The sequence below is a fragment of the Fusarium subglutinans genome (genome assembly GCF_013396075.1).
Source record: "Fusarium subglutinans strain NRRL 66333 chromosome Unknown NRRL66333_c0000037, whole genome shotgun sequence".
In the NCBI taxonomy this organism is placed as follows: Eukaryota; Fungi; Ascomycota; class Sordariomycetes; order Hypocreales; family Nectriaceae; genus Fusarium; species Fusarium subglutinans.
In genome coordinates, this window is record NW_023502100.1 from 73,066 (window position 1) to 95,854 (window position 22,789).

Sequence of the window (22,789 nt, forward strand, 5' to 3'; positions counted from 1 at the left end):
TAACGACATGGGGGTCACCGGTACATGCAGGTCTCGGTTGGGTTACTTTTTTGCTGTTGTGGAACAGTCGCCGTTGGCATGAGTTGATTATGTCTTGATGACCATTCCAAAGCAATATGCTACTCTCTCTCAGTTGACTATGTTGCTTGAAGCTCGCTTAATATCCCCTATAACATCACTATAATCTCGCCTCCTTCATCTTGAGTACGTATTTCCAGTTGATGTCTAAGTAGGTATCGAGATCACCAATCTGAGCCTCTGAGCACAAGTAAACTACGGAGTAAAACCTTCGAGTACCGATGACTTGGCGCTGATCAAGCACGAGCCATCCGCCGCCTACCACACCTTACAACCTGGGACCCCGCCTCGGGGAGCAAGAAAACAATGGACCTTGATATGAGGTGTCAAAATAAACTCAGTAAAGGTTATCCTAAGCTTAGGCTTTACTAGCTAAATATTTTTATCATTTAGGATCGCGGTCCTGAGTTTTCTTTCCCCCCCTAGCCCCGCAGGCTGCGAACACGGCCCAAAATTACCCGTCGCGTCGCGCTGAATTTCGTTTCGATTCGATAGACCTCTAGCTCTTGAGAAAGCATTTCACAGTTTCACTCAAGCTTCACTCTAAGAGGTCCATTGTTATCTCGCACAAAACTTTCTATCTGCAGAAGGAAACCCACCATTCATCTATAGTATACGTCGTACGTCTCGAAAATCCTATCCTTGCCGCACACCTTCTCTCGATCTCTTCGCCCCGTCGCACAGATTCTTTATCGCAGCCTCCCATGTAACATCCATACATCGTGACCGGTTGTGCGCTATCTTTCGCATCCCAATGTCTCCCAAATCGTCCCCTGATCGGGACATCACGGAGCTTTTCAACCGAAACCGCGTCACAAACATTCCGTCTGACCAGAGAGCACTACTTGAAAGACCAGACTCGTGGGCTGTCGAGCTAGAGAATACGCCCCACGGCCTTTCGCATCTTCCAGGACACGTCCTTGAGACAGTGAAAGCAACGTATATTGCTAACAAACACACAATTCAAGAGCGTACTCCGATCTCGAAAAAGCACAATCGGAGCCCCATATCATCACCACTCAACAAACGGCAACGTAATGGCATAACGAGTACACCTAGATCCGACCATGCGAAACCTCCACAATCATCCCCTGAGCGTGCTGTATCCTGGCCTCCTACGCCAGAGCGCGCTCCCTCAAAAGACGCAGGTTGTATAGCGGTGGCCATAGTTGACCACAACACCCAGTCATCCATTGTCCACGAAACACCAAAACCAGGGCCAGGCTCCCGACACCCACAGCGGCCGATTTCAAACCCAATCCTTGAGAATCCACCTTCTTCTGGGGAAACTGAAGACGACTTAGAAACACGGATTCCCGATGCTCAGCCTCTTCACAATGGCTCCGTCAATAAAACGGCAGTGCGGTCGAAACCGATTGCACCGTCTCCGCTTTCCACCAACAGGACCATGGCTACACCGCCATGCGCTCAACCGAGCAACACAGCTCCAACGGTGGTGCCGAATACGGTATCCGCAAGCAATATTCGCGGGAGTGCAAGCCCGAAAACTCGTCGATTAAGGTTCAAGCCAATCGATTTTGACAGTTTGGGTCGGAGGAGGAAAGGTTGTAACGAAAAAGACCGTCTGCCGCCGACTATAATGCCCCCAAAAGTCGTGGACGATTCCATGCCAACATCATCCGATTCTATTATTCCATTCACGGGTATACCCTGGACACAAGAGTCCGTCAAAGACATCAGAGAGTCAATCGAGATGAAGGAAGATGAAACAATGGACCGTATAGAGGAAGTTGTTCCCTCAACCAACTTTCATAGATCAACTGCGGATCGTCCGGTTGTCGACGGTATTGACGAGAGCAAGCCAAGTGATGAGAGCAAGACCATACAACAGCCGACCGCTTCGTCACAGATGAGTTCGTCAAAGACGACAGCAGCAACGAATTCACAACCGCAAGTGAATGATCAAACGATGACAGAAAGGTCTCCTGCTCCTGCGCCACTTATAGCGCCAGGCGCTCCTCTGGAACCCTACGAAGCATTTGTGCAGCAGTATCCAGACTACCCCGGTGAAAACGGGGGTGACAAGTTGCCCGGGACCAAGGCCAACTTCATTTTTGCATGTGTATACCTCAACTACCTACGTCCAAGGAAGCAGCTTCGAGACTGCCTCTATGACGAATTCATCCGAGCTTACCCGTGCTCTTATGGGGAGTACGTCAAACGCTCCCGTATGGAACCTATGGTTGGCATCAAGTGGTTCAATCAGCAAAAAGGGCCCTTGATATATAATAAATATCTTGTGAACAGTGGTAACTTGAGCCATATCCTCAGGTCGTACCCGGAGGAGTTCGCACGGGCGAATGAGCTAGTATCCAAGAAAAGCGAAGATGATGCTGGCGGTGATGAGTTAATGATATATACAAGCTCAGAAGACGAAGGTGGATTCGATGAGGACGACAGCCAGCGTTCGGTTTCCCCACCATCTCAACATTCTTCAGAGAGGGAAAGCGTTGAGTCACCACAGCCAATTGCAACCATCGAGGACGATATGGAAATCGACCTCCCTGAGATTCCGTCTGCGCCTCCTTCAACTTCCAGCAAAGGAAGGCCATCATTGGCATCAACGAATGATTTGGATATAGTCTCGAAGCCTGTGCCAACAGCGAAGCCCATCACTCCTGTACAAGCGAACATCAGACGACGGAGCCCTGTTTCCGAGAGAAGGCCTGTTCAGTCCTCACGAGTTCAAGAGATCTTGACTCAGCCTCCTCCGCCCACCTCACCCCAAATGCCACAAACCTCAATGTTACCACCATCTACTATAGGAGGCTCAGCAATCAAGTCGACGGCACCTCGACCTGCACAGTATTTCAAAAGAATGTCCGAGGACCTACGGAAGGCAACACCAAAGAAACGCTCGGCAAAAGATCTTGAAAAGCTTCGAGAGCATTTCAGAAAATCGAAAGGGACAGGGTCGCAAGATCGTCGAAGCAGCAGTGGCCGGTTTGAATAGAATCGTGGATCGGGAAAGGCGCAAGGATCGAGATCAAGCGATAGTCATGTTGACGATCGAAACTTTCGGAGAGGCTAAGGCGTTTGTTTTTTATTATATTTGATACCCAAAATTGTTGTTGAATCTGCAGAAATGCCGTCAGCAACATCCCCATCATTGTATATTATTATATCATCAAGTATTACAGGCCATGAAAGGTCCATAGACTCAATTGTATGAAAGGAGATTGATTCGGTGGCGGAAAGAACAGTCTATTGTGCGTGGGCAACATATCTATGGTAAGCTAAGTAGCTGGTTCGACTGAGAACCTGGCTTGATTAATCAACTGACAGCATGGCGATGATGCAGAAGATGAGAGAAGTATTAGAAAAGAAATAGAGTCCTTGGTGTCCAGTTGCCTTTCCTCGTCAAGATACTCAACTTCATTTCTCCCATCATTCCGTGTAACAAGAACAAGATTTTATCTGCGCCCCCACTGCCAGTCGTCGTCTCATTTCCACGAAGGGGGGTATCATACAATCTTGTTTCAATTTTTTGGTCCCAATCAATTTTGTTTGTGTCTTCACTCCGTGGCACGAACTACTCTCGCTGCCCATCCCTTTTCGACGTTGGTCTTTTTCGCCTTTGTGCCTTTTCTTTTTCTGCTGATCCCAAATTGGTGATGTTTTTGGTTTTGCTGAGAGTAGGGGTAAAAAAAAGAAATCCCGGTGTTATTAAGCCTTGAAGTCGTCATCCTGTCATTAGCGGTCATTATGATTTTGATTTGTTTTCGTGTCTTTTCTTTTGAGCCGGCGAAGAGAGCGATGTTTTCACTCTTCCTCAGCTTCAGCTCGGGCGGCACGGGCAGCGGCTTCGTCTTCCTTCTTCTTCCTTTGGCGGGCTTCTTCCTCGGGAGTCATGGTGCGCAGCTGAAGGGCGTGGATGCCGTTCTCCTGGGCCATCTCATCGCGGAGAAGGGCGTAGACCATGCGGTGACGGGCAGGCTGCATCTTGGAGTTGAAAGCGTCGGAGGTTATGACCACGCTGTCACGTGTTAGTATGCATTGCATCTTGATTGCGAAGCTGGGTTGACCGGGGTATGTGCAGAAGAACGGTGTGGGTGAGTGAGGAAGGGTGTGAGTGAGTATGGGGTACAAGAGACTGCATTGCATGACAAGAGTGTCACGCGGGATGGGATGGGATGAGATGAGATGAGATGAGATGAGGCGACATGATATGATTCCAAATTGAGATGAGATGAGAAAAGGAGGTTGCACAAAAGTCGGTTGACGGTGACAAAGAGCGCAATTCTTACCGAAAGTGTGTCTCGCTAGAGGTAGTGTGTTCCATGGCCTTGTGGTGGGAGTGAAGATGAGAGTCATTGTAGATCTCGAGAGTTTGGGGGTTGAAGGCTGCGGTGATCTAAAGGCAATAGTCAGTCAGTGGGTGGTTTCTTCGAATGTGCGCACTGAGAAATCACCTTTGCTCGAATAAGATCCTCAACAGGAGTGCTAGAGTTGCTCATGGTTGAGAGCTGTCGCTGGACGCTCGAAAAGCCGAGCGCGTATCGTCGAAACATGAGGTATGGCGGTCTGAGAATAGAAGAACGTAGCGACGTCCAGGTACAAATTGCGCAATGTCGACTGGAACTAGACAGTGTCGACAGAGGCGATACAGATGCGACTATTTAAAAAACGAATTGAGTCGAGGCCAACTCGGAATTCGCGGGCGATATAAGAATAGAATCTTTCTTGTCGGGATCCCAAGTGGAGCGGTAATGGATCGACAGGGCAAGACGAAAGGCTCTGGTTGGCCTTTGGCTGGTGGGAGCTTGTGAGGGAGGTGAAGTAGGTTTTTTTAATGAGGTTCCCGAGTTGTCGGTTTGTCCGCCTCTTTAAGCTTTAGGTTATCGGTCTGGCTCTGGCTCTGGCTATCGCTGCCCCCAAAATAACCACAACCTGGCTGAGCACACTGTGACTGTGACGTGACGTGACAACTGAAAGCAGAAACAGGAAGTCAAAAGCGAGAAAAATAGCAAACAAGAGACTTTGCAGACGAGACGGGACGGGAAGTGAAAGGTTGGAAATACAAGTTGGGAGAGGCGGGACAGGACAAACTGATATACGTTTCAGGATATGGGATCTAAAGAAGCTTGGACTAGGCATGTACAGTACAGTACATTCTGAAGCAGGTATCTAAAAGTGGCGGAACACGTTAACTAGGTCTTTCGTGAAAAAAACAAAAACGCATACGCTGATTGTGATTTGTGAAATTGACAACTCAGGGAGCCGTTATCCCGTTTCGGTGTGAAGTCGGTGTAGGAAACAACAAGCAAAAAGGAACAAGCAAGCAAGCAGAAGCAAGCAAAGACAAAAAAGCCACCAACTAAGGTCACAGAGACATGTATGTACAGTACAGTAGGTACTAATCTAAGGTAAGGTAGGTACTGTAAGGTAGGTACATACAGGCCCTTCTAAACATGTTCGTTATTCCTTCTACTGTACCGTGAAAAGCGCGGGGCATCTCATCTGGTACTGTACATAATTGCATTTTTACCGTCTTTCCATGAGCCAAAGTGGCGGACAAGTTTTTCGATCCATCACATCGCATCACATCCCTACAGTGCTACACCCCTGAAAGCCTCTTTTTAGCAAATGATCAGCCGCCAATCTGCGTGTCCGTCCAGACGGTTGGGTCGGGCGTCGGCTGGCCCTGACCGCCTGGCTTCTAGAGCGGTGAAGCCAGGAACAAGGGTTACGAACTACGAACCCCTGTTCCCTCTCTTTTCTATGTGTGTATGTCTCTCCGTGACTCTCTCTCTCTCTCTCTCTCTCTCTCTCTCTCTCTCTCTCTCTCTCTTTTCTCTTGCTTGCTTATCTGACCAGTCTGATCATTGCAAATGGTAGAATGCCACGACAAAGCAAGAGAGTCAACATTTTACTCATGGTAGACCATCAAACCTACCTACTAGACTAGCAGCGTTACTATACATCCCAATGACATATACATACCACACACCCCGGCTGCAGACTTGACAGCATACACAGTGGATCTCGTCACTGGAGCTGTTGGAGCTTTGCTGTAGGTACGGGCCCAAACAGGCGGGATCTGGTGCGATGCGATAGCGGTCTCGTGGATGGCCCCATACATAGGTAAGGTAGTCAACGTTAGGTAGCGTTAAAAGTTAAGGTCCGGGGTTTATTTAGAGACAAGAAAAAGAAGAAAAGATGTCAAATATGCCTCCACTCATTCACGTATTCGTCTTTGACCTGTGAGTTGTTGATGAGGCCAGCGTTCAACCATAACGGCCCAGCACAACAAACCAGTCAGTGTCTTCCCTGTCTCCCACTCGACTCAGGTCTCAGGACAGGAAGAAGTACTGTGCTGTACTTTCATCTCAACTGTTGGGCCAGGACGGATACATACGTACCTACGTACGTACATGTACAACGCTTGTGTTGCATTGCAGTCGAACGGTTCCTTAATAAGCCTCCCAGCTAAAAGCACACGCGGACGCATCTCTAGCTGCCGATACTCGTCCGTAAGCAAAAGAGGCGCTGCTTATTGGCTTCACCTTCAAATCCCTTTTCACTCTCTCCCCTCACAAGATGTGCACCTTTACTTTCTGCTAGCTCCTCAAACACTGTTCGGCGCGGCTTCTAAAGGGTACGTACCTCCGGGGAAGACGGCCGTCCGTCCGGACCGTGGGCCGAAGACTTGACCCCATTTACGTCAAAGAGCCAACCCACTTTAGCACAGCATGTCGTTGGAGCTTTTGCTTCACAACGCACGCACGCAACTCCATTTCTAAATTCAGCTGTCGCTTCTTCAATTAACTCATGCTCATGCTTCAGCGGGATCGTCAATCCCTAAATCCTGTCTCCTCCTTTCTTCCCCCCTCCCCAGTGCATGCCTCGGCAAATGCGCCGTTGAACCACACCTCAACGTAGCATTCAGAGTTCCAGTCTGCACAGCAGAGACTCCGGATTGGCCTCTTCTAATTCTTGAATCCTTGTCGCCAAACCCCGGCGCTTCGGTCGTCATGTCGCTCCTCCGACATCTCGTCACCTCCGCCATCCGGCGCCCGTCTGCTATTACCTCCGCTTCCTTCATTACCCTCCGTCCCGCTGCTAGAATGCTCTCGACCTTACCACGCTTACCGCTCTTCGAAGCTGTTGCACAACATGATCCAGATTCGAAAGCTGTTATCCACTCCATTTCCGGTCGGACCTTCAAGTATGGAGAGCTTCTAGGTGATGTTAGTAGCGCACGGGACAGGCTGGCCGAAGCTGCTGGTCGTGAGGACCTCAATGGCGAGCGCATTGCGTTCTTGGTTGAGAATAGTTATGACTACGTAGGTGAGCTCATGGTGTAATCCCGCGATATCGCATTGCGACGGCCATTGACCTGTGCTTGTATAGTAACACTCTTGGCCGCAATGGCTGCGCGATCTATCGCCGTGCCTCTATCGCCTGCATTCCCTGCGCCAGAACTACAATACATTCTCAACCAGAGTGAAGCTTCATTACTAGTCTCCTCGCCAAAGTTTGCATCCAAAGCCAAGGAAGTTCTTGCGACTGAGCTCACAACCCAGCCGGCGCATGTAGAACTTCAGAAGCATCAAGGTGGGAGTAGTCATGACAAGGTGCAACTAAGCGATACCGATGCTGGTGAAGCTGGTATGATGTTGTATACTTCAGGAACAACCAATAAACCCGTAAGTCTGCTCATGATGCTTCAATGGTTCTCTGTGCTAAAGTCTCGGCTCAGAAAGGAGTACTGCTCCCCCAATCCGTCTTGACAGCGCAATCACGCTCCCTCGTTGAGGCCTGGAACTACTCACCCTCGGATCATCTCCTCCACGTCCTCCCGCTTCATCATATTCACGGAACTGTAAATGCCATCCTTACACCGCTTCTCGCCGGCTCAACAATCGAGTTCATGTTCCCATTCAACGCAGATGCGGTATGGAAGCGTTTCGCAGCGCCCTTTCTCGACAATGAATCCTCTACCCCGAAAGAGAAAATCACATTCTTCACAGTCGTACCCACAGTGTATAGCAGGTTACTCACCTCATACAAGAGTCTCCCTCAAGAGACTCAAGAAGCCGCCCGCAATGCCATCTCCCCAGAGAACATGCGCCTCTCCATTTCTGGTTCTGCCGCTCTCCCAACACCTATCAAAACCGCCTGGAAGGATCTCAGCCATGGAAATGTCCTCCTCGAGCGCTACGGTATGACCGAGGTCGGTATGGCGCTGAGCTGCGGTCTGGACTTTTCAGATCGTGTAGATGCCAGTGTTGGCTGGCCACTACCGTCCGTTGAAGCTCGTCTAGTCGATGTGGACAATGGTGAAATAATCAAAGAAGGAGAAGAAATTGATGCTCAAGGCCGCGAACGCTCTGGCGAGATCCAGTTGAGGGGCCCAACCATTTTCCGCGAGTACTGGCGCAATCCAACCGCAACAGCGAGCGAGTTCGTCCAAGATTCAGACGGGAAGGGAAAATGGTTCAAGACAGGCGACGTAGCTGTCCGCCGTCCAGTCCCCTCCGCTACTGCTTCCCAGTCATGGACACACGGCCCCCTTTACTTCATCCAAGGACGCAAGTCCGCTGATATCATCAAGACAGGCGGCGAAAAGGTAAGCGCTCTAGAAGTCGAGCGAGAGCTACTGTCCCTCCCTGAGGTCGCTGAAGCAGCTGTCGTGGCTGTGCCTAGTGGGCAATGGGGTCACAAGGTCGGCGCTGTCCTGGTTCTAGATAAAGACATTGTCAAGAAGTGGTCGGCACTCGACATGCGCAGAGCCCTCAAGGGACGCTTGGCAAGTCATAAGATTCCCCAAATTATGCGACTTGTTGATCAAATACCCCGGAATGCTATGGGCAAGATCAACAAGAAGCAATTGGTCAGGAGCATCTTCCCCGATGATATCAGCGGGGACGATAGTTGATTCAATGTACTTCCATTGGGAATTTAAAATGTAAGATATGAAGCTTGATAATCACTAGTGAGCCACACTTCACCAAATAAATGCAAGCATTGTTTTAGCAAGTTGGTAGTAATTGAGTATGCCTAGCAAGTATTCATGTGAAGCAACTGATTACAGTTGTTCGAAAGTACTAAAATCTATTTTCCTTTCCCCTCCTTGGGTGTCCCTTTTCATACTTCGTGGATGCCACTTGGGAAACAGCCCTCCAAGCAACGCCAATAGAACATTGAGCCAAATGAAATTAAGGATAAATCGTACCCAGGCTGACTGAGCGGTTTACATATCCGGGTTCAAGCCAGTCGCCGCTCAATCCTTGCTGTCCCGCTTCTGCTTCAACAACTCGTCGACCTCTCGTGAATCGCCAGATGAACGGCGTCAGGTTCAGAAACGTGGGATGGTCATTATCGGATATCGTGCTAAATCAACGTCGTGCCTCTGCGTAAATCCCCACACGTTTAAACAACGTGCTTAGCCTTGGCTCGTGTGCTGCCCGAGTGGGCACTGTCGGTGTGTCCAGAGAACTCAACCTGCTCTGAGGCAGGCAGCTCAAGAACTTCCTTGAACCTGCGGCCGATAGACAGGAGAATCTCCTTACCCTTCTCACTACTACGGCCCTTACCACCAGCGACATCGCCCTCACCTCGACCGGGAATGCTCTTTCCGATGGTACGAGTCCAGACACCAATTCGGAAGAAGGCCTTTCGAACGTTGACAACTACACCCATGACCTCGCCATCGTCCTCGTCCTCGAGGGTCTCGCCAATAGCGGCCATCATGACTTGGAGCCAGAGACGGTCGACATCAATGTTTCGCTTATCCTTGTACTGGTAAGACCACTTGCCGCCATGCTTGTTCTGGGGGTCCTCCCACTCAGGGCGAACGCCGGCCTTGAAAAGGTGGTAGTCGGACTTGAGGGAAAGCTCGGAAACGGGTGCGACATTATTCTAAAAATTTAGCACGAGGAAGATTTGAGGTCAGTGTGGTAACTCACGTAAACGCCCCAAAATTCCTCAACGGAGTCGAAGGTGATAACTTCCTTAAGGAGATCGTTCCAGTTGTCGCCCTATCACCAGTATTAGTATCCGAGTTCGGCAGTAAAAGTATGTCGTTTCGTACCTTGCCACTCGGAGGCTTTGTGAACCAGAGAGTCCACTTGTTCTGAAGAGGGTGCTTCACGTTGAAGTTGTCCTTGTCGTGGAAAACGGTGACAGGCTTGTCGTCATCCTTGACATCGAACGAATCCTCCTTGCCAGCAGGGTCGACAGGGATGGTGGTGAGGTCGACCTGCTCGTCCATCTTGGGGGTGTCAGCTATAGCGGCGGCCATTTTGTTGGTTTTCTGTTTGCAGAGTCGTGGTGGAAGTTGAAGGGTTTCGCGGATGAAAGATCGCGGGGCAGAGTCGATAAAGTAGAGGCAAAAGAAGTGGAAGCAAGAGATTCAGAAGTGGGGCCAGAAGCAATGAAAATGAATGCTCAAATTTCAAAGCAATTCCTTCCTTTCGTGGAGTTTGTCTGCAACTTTGCACCAGGCAAGAGTCGCGAATAGCGGTAGAGTGAGAAGGAGTAATAGTCGAATTTGAAGTTGTCGGAAAGTGCGAAATGCGCCTGTTCAAGTTTGTGTCGCGAGGCGCAAAAATTCTTGGGTGCTGACCTAAAACTGCTTAACTTTGAGTTTGGCAAGCGCACTGAGGTGGTTACGGGCAGTGCCTTAAGGTACCTGACTTATGCCTGAATTATGAGGCCGCATGTTTTGCCTCTGGCTTGCTTCGTCCTCTAACGTTTCACAAGTCAAACGAACCTCATATTTCCTATTCAACTCCTTAATAGCCAGGTATTCGCATTAATTTGCAAGGGACAATGACAGGGCTACAATGAAGCCGCAGGTATCATTAATAACCCTTCTCTTGTTTCAACATGGGCCTCACGTGCCAAGCAAGGTCCCTCTTTGTCCCAGCTTTGTATCTATATCCGACCCATGCTCCTAGGGTTAATGATTTGCTTCCACGGTCCTAGTAAGTTTATCAACTATGGGAAGCTAACATTAGGATATCTTTATGCCAAGGACAAGAGGGGAAACCGATATTGCCAAGGGTATTTCTCAGCAGAAAATACCCTCTCTTGGTTAGTGTTTCAACAATACTTTGCAATGGCATTCAAGCAACATATCCACAAATCGAGCTGGTATGAACCTGACTGTCAACTAGCGTCTATCAGGCCTCGAGAGTTTAATGCAACTCAACTGCATATGACGCAGTGTTTTCAGTCACGCGCATATCCAATGTGGAAAACAGTGTACATTTGCTCTTGAAAGTGAGCCTATAAGCTTTTAAAGGCTCACAAAGGCCTTGCTGATATGTCATTGGCTTGTCGAACAATATAATGCGCTGTCATACTTGGTATGATCTCCTGGCATGGATGAATTCGGGTTATCAATTCAACTCCATGACCCCATTCATGCCTCCACCTCAAACGGTTCAACCACAAACATCTATGCATTTTGGAGCCGTTCGACCCTCGCACCATTGCTTGTGTAGGCTGGGATCTTGACATTTCTCTCACCCTGGTCAAGTGTGCCAACAGCCGCATTCGAGTAAGACACATGGGGCTAAAAGATCAAGGACAAAGGAACAACACAGTCAGATATAAACGGCAAAGGCGGTTTCACACAAGCGTATTCGTCCAGTCAGAAGCTCTGCTCTGGCCAACTTGTACCAACTTTGACATTGCTGCGTCACTTCTCCCTTGAAGCGAGGCGTTCGAGGCGCCAACGATCATCCACAGCTACAATTAAGCCTCAATAGTCACCCACCTTGAACCACGTTCACCATTCACAGTCGATCTTGGGCTGATGGAGCGGGATTTCCCTTTGACGTTTCCCAACTTCATTGGCCTTTGTGAATACTCCTCGTCCCACAAAGGGACTGACAACTGGTGTGCACCCGCTTCATTACGTACTCTACACCATGGTCTTGTCCCAAATGATCGCCAGAGACGCGCTAGGTGGTCCTGCAGGAGTGCAGGTACTGGCTATGCCACTCTGGAATGTGAACGCGCCTCACAACCTCGATCTCATCCCACCATCGCGACCCCACGGGTCCCTTGGTGTGTCTGCGAGCCCCTCATGCTCATGAGCTATCATCCGAGACCTGTGCGATCAACCGTGGGCTGACCAGGGTTGACATGCCGGGCCTTTTCGTTCATGGTCGACCTGATATCCATATATAGATGCACCAACTTATAACAAGTCCGTCTGTCCCATCAAAGACAAAGGAGTTCCCCTCACCAACACACCCTCTCAACCCAACTCTTTGTGCCTCTTCTTTTACTGTGTCCAAAACCTCAATCACACAATCTACTACCAACTTAAGTTACCATCATGGAGCCAGAGACAGTAGCCACATCCTTTGAGAAAGATGCTTGCAAGACAAAGGACAATGCCCCCAAGGGCAAGACTCGAAGTAGTTCTCTTCTAACAATCAGCTCGGGCTTCACCTTTCTAGCTGCCCTTCCTGGAGGATCAAGCTCTTCGTCGTCTTTCAGATCATCATCTTTTCGATAAATACCCAACATCAACTCTTGTTTTGTTCGTTCTGTCCTTCATTTGCACACTCTTTTGTTTAATTGTTTATCATCTCTTACACTCTGCTGGGTCAGCTGTTTCTTTCTACATTCCTTCTCAACGTTTTACCTCAACCCGTTTCTGTTCTTTGTTATACTATGTACATAATGCGGGAGCTCAGGTCATTTAGTCCTGTACGCCGCAGTCTTGACTTTGCGCCATTTTGTTCAGACATGGAATTACCAAGCAATTTTTACGAATACCACTTCAGACGTCTTGGTGCTGAGATCTGTACTATTGTGTTATCGGCGTTCTCCCCCAAAAAGGAACATCAGGCTCCTCGAACGTCCCCGTGGCTAAGAGACTATCGGGAAGAATTCATCAGATATGTTGAGCTTGTAGCTCATATGGACGCACGCGCAGGGAAATGGGAGAGACTTCTTCGTGATAGGGGTGAGAGGGCGAACCTCCTTCAAGCCATCATTTTCAAGGCTCTTGACAATCGGGTCTTTTCACGGCTGCTGTTTGGAGCCAGCTCCAAGCATGATGAGACACTGCGCAATTCCGATGTCGCACTCATCATGACAGAAGGTATGTAATGTAATGCAATACAGGAGCAGCGCCACTAACGTTCCTGGAGGTTTCCAACGTAGCGAACTCCGAGCCCATACCAACAGAGTCTGGCTTAAGACGAGGAGAGGGGAGCCCGACTTCTTTTGGAAGGAGGTCGACAAGCTCACCACCGAGGTTTACCTTCTGCTGCTCCACGTCTACGAGTTCACCGCCAGTTTTGATGGTTATAAACCCATTTCCAAAACGGAGTTGTATCAGCTACTGCACAACGTGATTTCGTACGCAGGTTGGCTCAGCGTAGGACTTCGCATGTCATCAGCCATCGTCTCGATCAACTGGCTCATACCTGGTGAACTGTACGCACTGAACCAAGTTAGCACCTGCCAACCGGCGTTTCAGGCTTCGAAGGAGGCAGCTCAGCAGCATGATATGCGGTTACAAGAGCAGAGACCTGAAAGAGGGCCAATGAGCTCCATGTCCAGAGTCAAGATATCAGTCATTCCAGAGATCATTCAATACCGGCCGTATCCCAAGGACGCGAATGTCGAGGGCATCGACTCCTACAAGATGATGGAGCCGCATGCGGTGCATTACCAAGGATTGCTAGAAGAGCACGATGAAAACAGGGTATATATCAGCTTGCCAGACTACATCAAGAAGCTGCGGGATAGAAATTGCGCACCACGCAATGCGGCCCTGGTCATAATGGTCATCATGTTGATCTGTTTGTGGATTCTTTATACCACCTCGGGGCAACAAACCTGGCAGAAAGCCAAGGGATGGGTGATTCCGGAGCCTGAGCCTGAGCCTGAGAAACCATGGTGGAGACCATGGTAGTGTATTTACCTGATATTTGTGGTCGTAACTATGTGGGGGTTGTCATGTTTATTGCAATAATTGGATTTTGGAGTTTATAAAGATTTCATTGGAACATTACAATGCGAGGCCATTTAATTCTTTATTGATGATTTTCAGAGGAATACCACACCTCGCAACCAATCTGCAAAGTTTTCAAGATAACCATGGCAACGTCGTGGACATTATAGTGTTTGACGTTTCCTTCAGGGTGGTTCTGGGCAAAAGCAAACAGTTTCTAAATGTTCCTTTCGCCTCGGCATCACAACAGCGGATCACACCCGCAACAGTTGATCGGCTTCCGTAGCTCAGTTGGTTAGAGCGTCGTACTAATACTTCAACCCGAGTATCCGGTAATGCGAAGGTCTCAGGTTCAAGCCCTGGCGGGAGCATTGTCTCTCAGTGCCCATCAGCTTCATTTTTGAATTTTTGCGGATTTTCCTCGATTATTGAGCTCAATATCTGTCCGGATATCGACTCCGCGATGGTGTTGAGTGGAATCTGTTGTGGTGTTGCGGAAGTCGCCGTCAGGGTAGGAGCGAACTGCCGGGTGGATCTGATCCTGATGATCAGATAAGATTAGGAGAAACAGGATCAAACCAATACACCATTTAGATGCAATCGCTTATCTGTGACCCCCAAATTGTGTGATGACCCCTCACGTTTGTGATGAAGTCTGCATAGGTTGGACCAGATCCGCAGAAGTATAACCACTGTGAGAGCAGTCCTAAATTTAGGATGCCTTATTAGGATGATTTATTCTAAAGATCCTAAAGCTTAGGATTGCCTTACCCTAAGGTAAGGTAGGTAAGTTCGTCCAAAGATCCTGCCAATGTTGCCCAGACTTCCAGCGTTATGATCTGTCAGGCTACAAAGTGCAGAAACACAAATGTTCGCCATTCCTCAGACTGTAGCGATAGCTTCGATGAAGTTTCTTTTCGAAATGGCACCTCGTAGAATGTGGTCCCTGATCATCAAGTTGTGATGCATTGGCGTTTCGGGCCTCATTCTGCAAAATTGTTCCCGAGTCCAAGGTATGGGACGTTACTTGCATCTCTGACTCGTACCGAATTGGCACCCGGCTGAAGCATGCAGCCGATCGAGGATCTCTTATAATAGGACGCTTCTAATAACAGACAACAACTGGCATCTCCATCGTGAATTGTTTGCCTGTATTTTTGTCATAAATGCTCTCTTGCTTTCTTGACAGTACCTTACGAAACGAAGACGCGCAACGAGGGGAATATAATAGCCCATTGAATTTACGAGAAACTCAATTTTGACCGGCTCTCATCACCACCCTCGGCCCCAACTAGAATTGTCTGTTACGCTAATTGTCTGTTACGCCCTTGAGATTACGCTTCAGCTTTGGAAAGGCTCAACACAGTATGACCATTGCCTCAGGTACTGATGCGGACTCCATTGCAGGTTGATTTGAATGCGGAAGCGACTGTGTCAGGAAGAGCAAAGTTTCCAACCACCAGATGGGCTAGGACGCTTGAGCTCGCGATGAAACATGAACACCAAGAGATTGAAGAATACGAGAACTCCACGAGGGACCCTGCAGGGACAATAGAGAATCCATCAATCATTCGTAACGGGTAACGACATGTAGTAACTGCCGTGAGACTTTAATCGAGGGAGGCTGGGCAACGTGTATCCGTAAGCCCAAGGCTTTGTGTAGCCTTTGAGTAGCCTATATTGAGTTTGCGACATTAATTGCCAAGCAAGTATCCGTAGATCGGTCATTGTCTGACAATTGTAGATTCGATCCAGATCCAAGATTTCAAGCGCACTTTCTCAGTTATGACTATGTTTGATTCTGAGAACTTCTCTTACCATCGTCTCTCAGTTTCAATTCAAGATGAGACAAAGTTCATTCGGGCCATCCCGCCCTTCCGCGCGCCAACGGCCTGAAGTATTAAGATTCGGGAGCAGCCGTTTTAGCTGTATGACTTCATCAACTTGACAAGTGAAGTCAATTGAAAAAAGCAGCGTTTTTTGTTTGACTTTATGGCCCTCCACCAAACATGTAACCGTCAACGATATCAATTGCCTTTGGGAAACCTAATTATCTTGTTCTCACATTCTCTCTCAATGGATATCTATCTTGTCCGGGCCCGTCCCGTGTCTCCGATGCCAGCCACCCGCTTTTTTGGGTCTTCGGAAGAGCTCCAAGGGTGAGACGCGGTGACACCCCGCCCCCAGCCATCCCCAGCCTCGACCTGACGAGGAAGACGAGATATATCAAGTTTTCGATCCTTGCTAGTAGCTTCAGCTACCCATTTATGGATTTTCTGATGCGACTATGCTCGGCGCAAAGTGTGTTCTGGGGAGATATCAACCCCCAAGCTTACCTCAACCAGACCAACGATCACATTCGAGGCTGGGAAACATGATGAGCATGGGGAAGCTTCCAGGGTATAAACAGCTCTTGGATGGATTTAGATAGCTCCAGGGACGTGTAATCCCTGCACCGCCGCGGCATCTTGGGCTTCAAGGTAGAGAGCAGAACAGGGCAGTTCCCGGCTCTGCTATCGTCCGTATCGACCCAAGAAAGCCTTGAATTCTCATTTCTCTTTCCTCCTCAGCCATCTCAACTTTTTCTCTTGGTCCCTGCAGACTGCAGAAAAATTCTTTTTTTGCGTTCCCTCAGCTAAACAACACCAATTCTGCAAAGCATTGTCTAGTCCGGCAGCTCGCATGAGCCCTAGACTAGACTCAGCGCCCCGCTACAACTCCATTGACGCGGGCCTTCCACTGAATTGCTAGCGCCTGAACAGCCCAAAAATCAAAGCTTCGCTACGTTCGCTTCAGCCTCTCATCTTTTACCCGCCTCCCGCTCCAACGTACAGTACCTAACGCGCGATTCAACGCCTGACATCCATCTTTTCCGTCTCTTTTTTTCGCCTCTAACGCGCTTGTCCAATCACACCGCCCCGAGGATCAACTGTCAGCCTCAGATGTCGACGCCATACTGGGGCCAGTTACCTGGGCCCAAGGTCGCTGCGGGCCATACCCGCCGCAGGTCTGAGTCGGACGACTATGCCTATAATGCTGACCGTAGATCTTCGCTCGACGCTGCCCCAGTTCGCAGATCGAATCGTGGTTCTTTACAAACTCAAGTCACCGAGGCTCCTACTGAATCTACCTTTAGTCCCTATGATTCTCCAACCACTTCTAATTTCGCTCCCCAAGGTCTAGCTCCAAGACCATCTTCTTACAGACGAGACGTACATGCTGCTGAGGCTTCCAGACCACCCCAACTGAGCCGACAGCAAGAAGAGTACGACAACGACGAGCCATTGTCGCCTCCTCCGCCTGCTCCAGAAGTTCCTCGTGGTCCTCCTGTGAGCTATCGTCATCCATACGGTAACGGCGGGCTTCCTTACACCTACACCGCCTCAGATACAACCGCACCTCGCAATCCTAACCCACAAGAAGGCGATATGGAAGACGATCAATACCAAAGGTCCTCTGAGAGGACCGGAGGTCAGAGACCCGACCAAGGCCAAGAAGATTTCTCAAGACGAGGCTCAGGCGCCAGCGCATTCGATCCATTGTCGAGGAGGCAAACAACAGGCGGGTCCTCAGACCGTCGCAAAGCGTTCGCAAACGACCGATCACCCCTCCAAAGGCTTGAGCTGACGCTCGACAGCATGACCAAGGAGGAAAAACGCGCCCGAGTTGAAGCCGCTGAACGACGCGCAAGAGAACGACAGGCATTGAAAGCTGGAAAGCAGCCTGCAGGCCAGCAAGTGCGGTCTCATGAACGGAAACCCTCCATCACCCATGGTGAGAGACGTCCGTCGGGCAATACAGCTTTCTTTTCAGGTGCGCAACCTTCAGCGCAAAGAGATGTGTCCCGAGATGTTTCCCGAGATGTGTCACGAGAATACCCCAGAGATACCCAGAGAGACGTACCTCGCGATGTCCCACAAGACACCTACCGAGATATCCCACAGAACGCACAAAACGAGGCGCCAACAGATGTTTACCAAGAATTACCCCCACAAGTTACGGTGAAGAGGGGAGGCTCACACCGTCGCCGCGTGTCGGTGGCGCATCCCCAAGAAGCAGAGCAGTACTACGCCTCAGGCGCAATGATGGAACCAGACGACATGGAGCCTATGCCTCGGCGCATGGATCCTCAATCTGCCATTCCAAGGCATGTTGAGCCATCTTCTGGCATCCCTCAGCGCAACTTGAGCTTCCGTGAGAGAGCAGCTCGAGATAACGTACAGCTTCCTGAACAGACCACGACGAGAGAGCCAGCTCAGCCAGTCCCCCAGAGTGGGGGATTTTCTTTGACCAGAAGTGGCAGCAACAAGCTCAAGAAGCCCCCGCCAGTCGATTACCCCCAGTATGCTCCTCGCCGTGTGGTCTCAGAGAGGCGCCCTGCGCCTATGGCTTCGGCGATGAAACCCCAGCAACAACAGTTTGATGATGATGACTATTACTATGATGATCAAGATGACCTACTTCCTATTCGACAGAATACACAGCAGAATACGCAACAAAACACCCGGCAGATTACCCAAGAACTCAATGATCGCTTTACCCGCGATAAAGAGCTACCCCCCGATCCACCACTAACAGGTGATGCACGAAGACCATCAGTCGACTTTGTCCCTGGGCGTCAACAACAAATGCCTATGCCTGGCGATAGCCAGGGCATCAGGAGGCGTGTTACCGAGCCCGTCCCTCGGGTTCAGTATGCTGACGAGGATGAGTTCATTCCTCCTCCCCCTACTCGTGGCAAATCCATTGGCACTAGACTCCTTGGTAGGAAGGAAGCCGATGATGGATCTCACGCTCAGAACCAGGCCGCTGTTCGCAGAAAGGCCGAGAGAGCAGATAGCTTTTCTTCTGCAAGTTCTGACTCGCATCATATCTCGAACATGGTCTTTAAGCGCCCGGAGGACATGGTTCCTGGGGATGGTCTGTATCAGCCACCTCAATGGCTTGACGAATGGAAGAAAGGTACCGTCGGTAGCTTATCTGGAAACTTCTTGGATCTCCAGGATGGTCACGTTCCTGAGCCAGACACACACCAGGCTTGGTGGGAGCAGGATAAGAGCAAGGGCTACGCGGCACGGCCACGAAAAGCTGAGGCCTTTGATGGTGAATACAATGAGCAGTGTAAGTTTGTTGTTATTTCATCGTCGATCCGAAGTCAACTGACACAACCCCTCAGCCCCTACTCGCTTTAAGCCTGCACTCTTCATGAAGTGTGGCCCGCTGTTGAGATACTGCGGAATTAAGCGCGAGAAGGTCCCCAGCAGAACCGATAGAACTGGTGCTCTGGTGGAACGAGAGATGTGGCGTGGTAGCATCATGATCGTCACCCAAGATTCTGACTCTTCATATGATATTGCACCCACACTTCGCCTTTTCGTCCAAGGCCTTGAGCTGCTGCCTCCCCCTCCCCATCGCGTCAAGGGTGACTTGTCGCCCGAGTACGTCGACCCTATTGCGGGCCACCCCAAGGTGGGACGTAGAGGAGAAACCCTTTACGTGCGCCCTGTAGATCATATAGATGAGGCCAAGGATCTCTCGCGTGACGAGACTGATGCTGGACTGTTCGAGCAGACTCGCAGCACTCCGCATCAATCAGGCCCCAACGGCCCAATTGATCTGCCTGGGTCCTTTGCCAGCCGTCGAAAGCGTATCGGCATCGATGGCGAGAAGGTCCAGAAATACAAAGATGTGAGGGGCTCTAGGCTACACACTGAGCGTGGATGCACTTTCTGGCGCTTCAACATCGAAGTTGAGCTCCGTGAGAAGCAGCAGCGTATTGCGTATCGAATCAACCGCGGACCAGCCACAGGCTTCTGGGTCCCCGCTCAGGGCGACACTATGAACATGATGTTCCACAGCTGTAACGGTTTCAGCATGAGCGTCAAGCCCGACGAGCTTAGCGGCCCTGATCCCATGTGGCGCGATGTGTTGAACAACCACCAGACACGACCTTTCCATCTCATGATTGGTGGCGGTGACCAGGTCTACAACGACTGCGTGTCGGAAGAATGCAGCCTTTTCAAGGAGTGGCTTCGGATGCGCAACCCTGTTCATAAGCACACTGCTGCTCTGACTCCCGAGATGCAGGATGAGCTGGAGACCTTCTACCTAGAGAGGTACTGCATGTGGTTCTCACAAGGCCTGTTTGGCCTTGCGAACTCGCAGATTCCTATGGTTAATATGTGGGATGACCACGACATCTTCGACGGATATGGATCGTATCCTCATCATGACATGAAGTCACCTGTCTTCAGTGGCCTTGGTGCAATTGCGTACAAGTATTATATGCTGTTCCAGCACCAGTCCATTGCCACTGAGACAGAGACCACTGAGTCAAGTTGGATTCTTGGCTCAGAGCCTGGTCCATACATCGGCGAAGTTGGCCGCAGTCTGTTCATGTCTGTTGGTTCCAGAGTTGGACTTCTTGCAGTCGACTGCCGTACTGAGAGGACAGAGCATGATGTTATTTCTGACAAGACATGGGAGAAGATCATGAACCGACTATACGCAGAGGTCCGCCGCGGACAGGTCGAACATCTTCTGGTGCTTTTGGGCATTCCTATTGCCTACCCCAGATTGGTCTGGTTGGAGAATATGTGAGTAACTTGCTGAGTGATTTCTAAAACTCTAATGCTAACGTAAATGCAGTTTGACATCCAGACTGATGGATCCTGTCAAGGCACTCGGCAGGACCGGTGTCTTCGGCAAGGCTCTTAACAATATCGATGGCGGTGTCGAGGTCTTGGACGATCTCAACGACCACTGGACTGCCAAGAACCACAAACAGGAGCGAGCCGTTGTGGTTGAAGACTTGCAGGATCTGGCTATTGACAAGTCTTTGCGAGTCACCATCCTCAGTGGTGACGTCCATCTTGCGGCTGTTGGACAGTTCTACTCCAACCCCAAGTTGGGACTTGCCAAACACAAAGACCCGCGATACATGCCCAACATCATCTCATCAGCCATTGCCAACACGCCACCTCCTGATCTGATGGCTGATGTGCTGAACAAGAGGAACAAGGTGCATCACTTCGACAAGCAGACTGATGAGGACATGATTCCCCTCTTCCAACAAGGTGTTGATGGGAAGCCGCGAAACAACAAGCATCTTCTTCCTCACCGAAATTGGTGTGCGATTCGTGAGTGGCAGCCTGGAACTACGCCTCCACCAACACCGCCAGGTTCTTCCGACGGTAGAAGCCCAAGCCCTCCCCCTAAGCCTCAAGGCGGCGGCCTCCTTCGAAGATTGTCACTTTCTAGAAGCAAGTCGACATCTTCGGACAATCGCCCCGACCTGAACAGAGACACTGTCCGTGGCCCTCGACCCCCTGTCACAAGGGGAGGAGGTGGCGGTCTATTCCGCAGTTTGTCGCGACGAAATTCGGCAGATGGGGGTCGACCTCCCCCAGCCAAGCTTCAGCGATCTATGTCTGTTGACCAGGCTCCCGATGCCAAGAAGGCTGGATTCTTCAGCTTCATTCGACGACCTAGTCAGCGTCGTGCTGCTGATGATGGTGGCATCAACGGCACCTGGGGAGACGAAGATGAATATGACGATGAGGAATACTGGGATGAACCCCAGTCTCCTCGACGAGGAGGCGCTCGTCCTTCGGGTATTCGAGGGGGAGCTGCCTACGACGAATACACTGAGGGCGACGACTCCTACTTTATGTCCCAGCCTCGGAGATCTCAAACTGTGGGATCGCGGGCCATGTCACACTCGCGTGAGGCTGTGGGCTACATTCCTCCTGCGCCTCGTCCTGGAAACTTTTACAGGACACCTACCGGGCTGTCAACCAAGCAGAAGAAGCAGGCTGACAAGTATACCGTTGACCTAGAGGGTGGACTTGACATCACCCTGAACGTCGAGATCAATCCTAAGGACCCAACAGGTATCACCAAGCCTTACCGACTGCTCGTACCGAAGCTGTTCTATGACTACGACGCCGATAATGAGGCACAAAACGTGCCAGAACCGGAGTCGGGCGCAGCTCATGCTGCAGGTGCTGAGCCTGCGGAGCCGAGTGGGTTTAAGAGACTTCTCAGCTTCCGCAGCAGGAAGCCCAAGAACCGAGCTCCTCCGGGGGATGACGATTATAGTGAAGAGGACGATGACGACATTGATGTTTACCGCGTGAGATAAGTCTGGCATGGACTATCTGTGTGTTTAATATTTCAGCATATGGTTTTGTATCTTGACATAGCCTCTTTATATGCCCTCGGCATTCGGACGGAGTTTTCTGGGATATGTGTTATTAAGGGAAAATTAGCAGTGTAAATACAGCCATCTAGAAGGCGTGTATAATTTGGTTCAAGCTATGAATGAAACATGAGCGTTGATCTCTTCGATTTCTCTTAATTTTGTTGCCTGATGCTTTCATTGTTATGACCATTTTTACCAGCATGACTAACTCCGTCGACTGAGAGTCCGAGTTGTGTCTTGCCCCTGAGACGGTTCAAGGGACAGTTGCAGTTCATCAGCCGCTAAAACCCCTGAATAGCGGGGATCCGAGCGCTAAACAAGCCCCAACCAGGCCCCGGAATTTCCACATGCAGGCCGGAAGAAAGGAAGTTGGCGAATCATGTCGAGGCACGCATGGGGAAGGTCCAGCACCTACGTATTTGTCCTTATGAGGAGACCAACTTCAACAACACGCGATCTTGGCTCTTGAACTATTCACTCCTTTCACAATTCGTACAACGTTGGACACGAAAAGACGGCGAATTGCTGCGACACGGTCGTGAAATTGGAAAGAGCACGAA

At 50.1% G+C, this 22,789-nt stretch overlaps 6 protein-coding genes across 6 annotated transcripts; 4 read left to right on the plus strand and 2 right to left on the minus strand.

Moving 5' to 3' along the window:
- Window positions 1-832: 832 nt before the first annotated feature.
- Window positions 833-3,052, plus strand: FSUBG_4174 (uncharacterized protein; the record flags this gene model as incomplete). Its single annotated transcript, XM_036682135.1, has 1 exon — window positions 833-3,052. One exon carries the CDS (start codon window positions 833-835, stop codon window positions 3,050-3,052), a length of 2,220 nt encoding a protein of 739 aa, XP_036540309.1.
- Window positions 3,053-3,861: 809 nt separating this feature from the next.
- Window positions 3,862-4,556, minus strand: FSUBG_4175 (DNA repair protein; the record flags this gene model as incomplete). The annotated part of the gene is made up of 3 exons (XM_036682136.1): window positions 3,862-4,075; window positions 4,347-4,453; window positions 4,512-4,556. 3 exons carry the CDS (start codon window positions 4,554-4,556, stop codon window positions 3,862-3,864), a joined length of 366 nt encoding a protein of 121 aa, XP_036540310.1.
- Window positions 4,557-7,073: 2,517 nt separating this feature from the next.
- FSUBG_4176 (malonyl synthetase) lies at window positions 7,074-8,980 on the plus strand (the record flags this gene model as incomplete). Its single annotated transcript, XM_036682137.1, has 3 exons — window positions 7,074-7,389; window positions 7,453-7,748; window positions 7,802-8,980. 3 exons carry the CDS (start codon window positions 7,074-7,076, stop codon window positions 8,978-8,980), a joined length of 1,791 nt encoding a protein of 596 aa, XP_036540311.1.
- Window positions 8,981-9,474: 494 nt separating this feature from the next.
- Window positions 9,475-10,345, minus strand: FSUBG_4177 (translation initiation factor 4E; the record flags this gene model as incomplete). The annotated part of the gene is made up of 3 exons (XM_036682138.1): window positions 9,475-9,963; window positions 10,011-10,082; window positions 10,136-10,345. 3 exons carry the CDS (start codon window positions 10,343-10,345, stop codon window positions 9,475-9,477), a joined length of 771 nt encoding a protein of 256 aa, XP_036540312.1.
- Window positions 10,346-12,394: 2,049 nt separating this feature from the next.
- Window positions 12,395-13,987, plus strand: FSUBG_4178 (uncharacterized protein; the record flags this gene model as incomplete). The annotated part of the gene is made up of 3 exons (XM_036682139.1): window positions 12,395-12,546; window positions 12,849-13,168; window positions 13,218-13,987. 3 exons carry the CDS (start codon window positions 12,395-12,397, stop codon window positions 13,985-13,987), a joined length of 1,242 nt encoding a protein of 413 aa, XP_036540313.1.
- Window positions 13,988-16,968: 2,981 nt separating this feature from the next.
- Window positions 16,969-22,169, plus strand: FSUBG_4179 (uncharacterized protein; the record flags this gene model as incomplete). The annotated part of the gene is made up of 3 exons (XM_036682140.1): window positions 16,969-19,147; window positions 19,203-20,622; window positions 20,675-22,169. 3 exons carry the CDS (start codon window positions 16,969-16,971, stop codon window positions 22,167-22,169), a joined length of 5,094 nt encoding a protein of 1,697 aa, XP_036540314.1.
- Between the last annotated feature and the right edge of the window lie 620 nt (window positions 22,170-22,789).